The following is a 4,655-nucleotide window of genomic DNA, read 5'->3' as shown; positions in this document are numbered from 1 at the left end:
CTACGGGCTGCACTTACAACAGGCATACGTGTCCCCAGTTAATCCCTCTCCGTCCGTGAATTGCAATTGTGGGGCCCGGTGCCGTTCAATCAATTATTGTCACGTCATCCCGTAACTTGCAATGCCGTGAAGTTTGCCTGTAAGTGTAGCAAAGCTCTTAAATGTTTGAGTTAATTAAACCTACGGTAAAAAGAACTTGCACACAATCTTCAAAAGTCCACAAAAAATGTTGCACCAACTCGGCCGTGGTCGTAAATTTCAAGATGATATGCCGGCTTAGTCTTTCGGAGGTGCTCATAGAGGTAATGTGTGCGTGTGTACGTTCATAGGGGTGAGTGTATATGAGCACCTGTGTTTATATTCATGCTAAAAAAACTCGGCCGTGGTAACTTTTGACTAGAAAAGAAGCAGAATTGCCGGATGTCATGCCACGTCGAAAATGGGCATGCGCCAGGCTCCGTGCCTTTTACAAAAAAATAAAAATAAAATTGAGAGGTCAAGTATTATCACTGGAGCTTTGCTACACTTTGCAACACTCTTGTGGAGTTTTGAAGATTGTGTGCAAGTTCTTTGTACCATGGGTATGATTATCTCAAACATTTAAAAGGGAATGGGTCTGAATGCAGTGATTTTGGCCACTGCAAAATCAAAGTAGTGCCACTGCGACACGTGTGCCGGTCCATCCACTGGACGGGGCGTTGGGTGGCAATGGCAGACCAGAGGGCGTCTCCATGACCATGACCGCACCCCTCTGCTCCGTATCACCGGAAGGAAGTGCAACCCCAAAAGATGGCGTCCAACTGCTCTCTTTGCTGCAGCCGCTAGCCGACGAACCCGAAAGCCTCTTTTGCCGCGGTTTGAATGCAGTCCAAGCCTGCCACCCTCGGATGTGCCACGTTCCAAAGGCTGCGATCTCTGTCCTCCGCCGTCCGCCGTCTGACCGTCGTAGTTCCGTCCGTGACCGGACCTGAGCAGTTGAGCTACCCCCGACGGCCAGCATAAAACCCCACCCCCGTCGCCTGCCGGGGCACCGCCACCACCACCTCGCCTCGCCAGTCACCACCAACGCCGCGCACGCGCACGCACGAACCGGCGCACCAAGCTAGCCTGGCCGAGATGGCGTCCGCCGCCTCGCCCCCGCCGTCGTGGGTCATCCTGGGCAGCGTGCCGCGGGTGCTCTCGGCGGCCGACGCCAACGCCGACCTCCCTCCGGGCCCAGGCGCCGCCGACTTCTCCCTCGCGCTGCCGGCGCCCCCGCGCGTCGCGCTCCTCACCATCCCCCCGCGCATCTTCCCGTGCCGCACCACCCCCGACAACTTCCCCTCCGTCCTCGCCGCCGACCCCTCCGCGGGCCTCCTCCTCCTCCACGCCGACCAGGGCCGCGCCACGGGCCCCACCATCATCGACACCCCCGGCCGCCAGGAGTTCTCCTGGCGCCCGCGCGTCGCGGGCTACTTCGTGCTCGACGCCGCCGCCGCCGCCGCCCTGCCGCTCCCCAAGCCCGAGCTCGTCGCGCACCCGGGCCACCTCGGCCTCGTCGCCTCCCCCGACGGCCAGGGCTTCATGGTCGCCGAGCTGCAGCCCTTCCTCGGCGGCGACACGGCCGACCTCCTGCGCTTCTCGTCGCAGGTCGGGGAGTGGGTCAGCAAGAGCGTGCGCTACCCGCTCCCGGCGCGCCAGCTCAGCCCCAACGGCGTCGTCGCCTGCTCCGGGAGGCTCTGGTGGGTCGACCTCTCCTGGTGCCTACTCACCTGCGACCCCTTCGCCGACGCGCCGGCGCTCCACGTCGTCCCGCTCCCGGACGGCAAGGCGCTCAAGTCCAAGGAAGCCTGGGGCCTGCTCGACAAGTACCGCTGCGTCGGCGTCAGCGCCGGCAAGCTGCGGTTCGTCGACATGTACCGCAACCGCAACAGCAACGGCGCCGCGCAGATCAGCGTCTGGACGCTCGCCGACTACCCAGAGTCCACGGACTGGACGCTGGAGTACGAGGCCACCTTCGCGGAGATCTGCAACGACGCCACCTACAAGGCCACTGGTCTGCCGAGGAAGATCCCCGTGCTGGCGCTCATCCATCCAATCAACCCCGACGTGGTCTACTTCTTCCTGGACGAGCACCTGGTCGGCGTCGACGTGCGTGCCCGCAAGGTCGTGGGGTGCGAGGTCTACGAGCTGGTTGAGCCGCCGCGCGAAGACGTCGCTTCCCGCTTCGTTCACGCTTGGCAGCTGCCACCGGCTCTCTGCTCAGGTAACTCGTTGTGCATTTCTGCTGCATGACTCTCTGATTCTTTGCCACTGGCTTGTTAGTGATTGGAAGTGGTGTGGTTCTGTGGCATTGTGAAAGGGCTAACATTTCAGTTCTTGCTGCAAATGTTGAAATTTTAGACTAAATTAGTCCTCTTTGAATATGTTTGATAAGTAAATTTTAGAGTAACAGGTTATGTTTGATAAGTGTAAGGGGCTAAAAATGAGCTTTTAGAGTAAATTAATCCTCTTTGAGTATCTTCCTACTCACACTACATATGCAGCAACAAGATCGTGGTTGTATTTAGCACTGTATTTACTAAACAAGATCCAGTGCACATTATTCATTCCACCAGAAATTGCCTAAGCATACGCCCTGTATACATTTTTATTCTTAAATTGATGTTTATATATGCTTGCTATGGGCCGGGTTTCAATTCAAAGCTGTAAGGTCGTTAACTGCATGTATATATTTAGCTTGTATTTCTTTCCCAAATCTGTCAAAAAGAGTTTAGCCTCCTGTACAACGTATATGTTTTTCTCAGTAAATGCAAGACATTGCATTCAACACTTTAGCCTCCTGTACAACGTAAGTATGCAACGGGCATGTGAAACGCCCAGTCCTGTAGTTCTTTGTGGATAGTACTGCTAGGCTATGGCGGCTTACTGCGTTCGTGTTCTCCGTTTATAGGCCTGGTGTTAATGTGAGTTCTGACTTAGACACTTGTATTTGTATAACTTCGCCAGGAGTTTGGTTTGCAAAGCATTATGCACATATAAGTGAAGTGTCACAGTAAGGTCCTTCCATGGATTTCATGTGGCTCCTTGAGTTTTAAGATGCAGCTCCAGCTCTGAATATTATTTTGGAATGTTTCTAAAGATACTCATGTGTCTGATAGAAACTGTCTGCAGGAATCCATACACTAGTGTTCAATTTTTTTAGATATACTAGCATTCTCTCTTGAACGTAATTCTCACGGTAGTATATAATTGGTCGCGCTAGCTTTTGTTTTCAAGACTTGGAATGTTCTGGCAGAATGTGCATAGTGAATCAGCTATTGAAGTGAATTGCAAGAGGTATTCCTTTTGTGGATTTCATTCAGTTCCTTGAACACAGATTATGTTCCTATGGATTCTCTATTGCGCTGATCACTCCGTATATGTTGTTATGTGATAATTTTCAGAATTCTTGTGCCACCTCTTTTGCTTTTTTCCTCTTCAATTTGAATTGTTGTGACAAAGGTATAATTGCCATGAATAAGCAGAATGAATCAACTATTAAGTACCTGCAATCTGCCCTATGTCTGTGATCCATAAAAGACCCATGAAACAAACAAATTGGCTGATATAATATGCTCTGGCCTTTGAAGGTCCTGAAGAGGAAACAGTCGATGGCGCGGCTGAAGAGCTGCAGCAACTGAATCTGTCCGATTATCTGAAAAAGTACAAGCTCATCTGTTAGATGAAGATGAGGAATGAGAAGCAGGGTTAACTTCTTAACAGGTGACGCCAATTAAGTTGTATATTTGTCCATATACCACATTAAGTGTCTCTTCCACTACTGATATCATACAGAGTCGATCGCTAAAAAATTATTTTCCTCTGTTTCAGGTAGGGGAAGTAATACTACATCGAAGTACCAGGTGATTCTGACGCTTAGCGACCACTGGCCCGGTTGGCGATGGTTGAAATGTTTCGGTGATCAGTGTTTTGTTGAGACGTTTACTACTGGCTTTTGTAATTCGGCACTCGTGCATGCTGAATCAACCGTCTTGGATTCAGAACTGAAGTCCAGTTCTCTACTTTAGTTACGCTCTTGTTTTAACTTTTGAGGGGACAAACAGAACGGTTAAGCTCTTCTGATATTGTATCTTTAAGTCCAGAAACTTGTGAGCGTGGTCTTTTTATCATGTACGGATCCATCGTCCACCGCAACTTTGAGTTCGTGCAACTTTTTTTTCTTCAGTTTTTAGACAAAATTTATTTTGTTTCAGACCCTATCACAAGGTTTTGTCTGTTGGAAGTTGGAACAAGCCCTGGATCAACACACGCACGTGAGGTGGACACACACACACACACGAGAGGAACTGAAGGACTAAGAAGACCTGCACGAACGTGGTGAACGTAGAGATTTTTGCGACGCGCAACTGTCTGCATCTTTTCTTCTATTCCTTCTGGTCCAAACTCGAGTCGTAACTAGGGCCAGAACTTTTTTTTTTTGTAGCTGCAAGTCTATCCTTGACTCGCAACTGAAGCACAACATGTTTCCCAGTTGCAAGTACATCCTCGACTCGCAACTGGACCCCGATCATTCTTAGTCTCAATTGCAAGTCCGCCCTCGACTCGTAACTGGGGCCCGAATTTTTTTGCCTTAGTTAAAAGTCCACCCTCAACTCGCAACTCTGATATGACAT

The 4,655-nt window shown here is 50.8% G+C and overlaps 1 protein-coding gene across 1 annotated transcript; it reads left to right on the top strand.

Moving 5' to 3' along the window:
- The first annotated feature begins 780 nt into the window (after nt 1–780).
- On the top strand, nt 781–4,151 carry LOC123057927 (uncharacterized). The gene is made up of 3 exons (XM_044480789.1): nt 781–2,245; nt 3,612–3,744; nt 3,853–4,151. The coding sequence occupies exons 1-2, from the start codon at nt 1,117–1,119 to the stop codon at nt 3,701–3,703; spliced, it is 1,221 nt and encodes a 406-aa protein (XP_044336724.1). The 5' UTR covers nt 781–1,116; the 3' UTR covers nt 3,704–3,744; nt 3,853–4,151.
- Nucleotides 4,152–4,655: the final 504 nt, after the last annotated feature.

The sequence above is a fragment of the Triticum aestivum genome, chromosome 3A (assembly GCF_018294505.1).
Source record: "Triticum aestivum cultivar Chinese Spring chromosome 3A, IWGSC CS RefSeq v2.1, whole genome shotgun sequence".
Taxonomy (NCBI): Eukaryota; Viridiplantae; Streptophyta; class Magnoliopsida; order Poales; family Poaceae; genus Triticum; species Triticum aestivum.
Note: the sequence above shows the minus strand (reverse complement) of the source record. Positions and strands in the feature narration are given on the sequence as shown.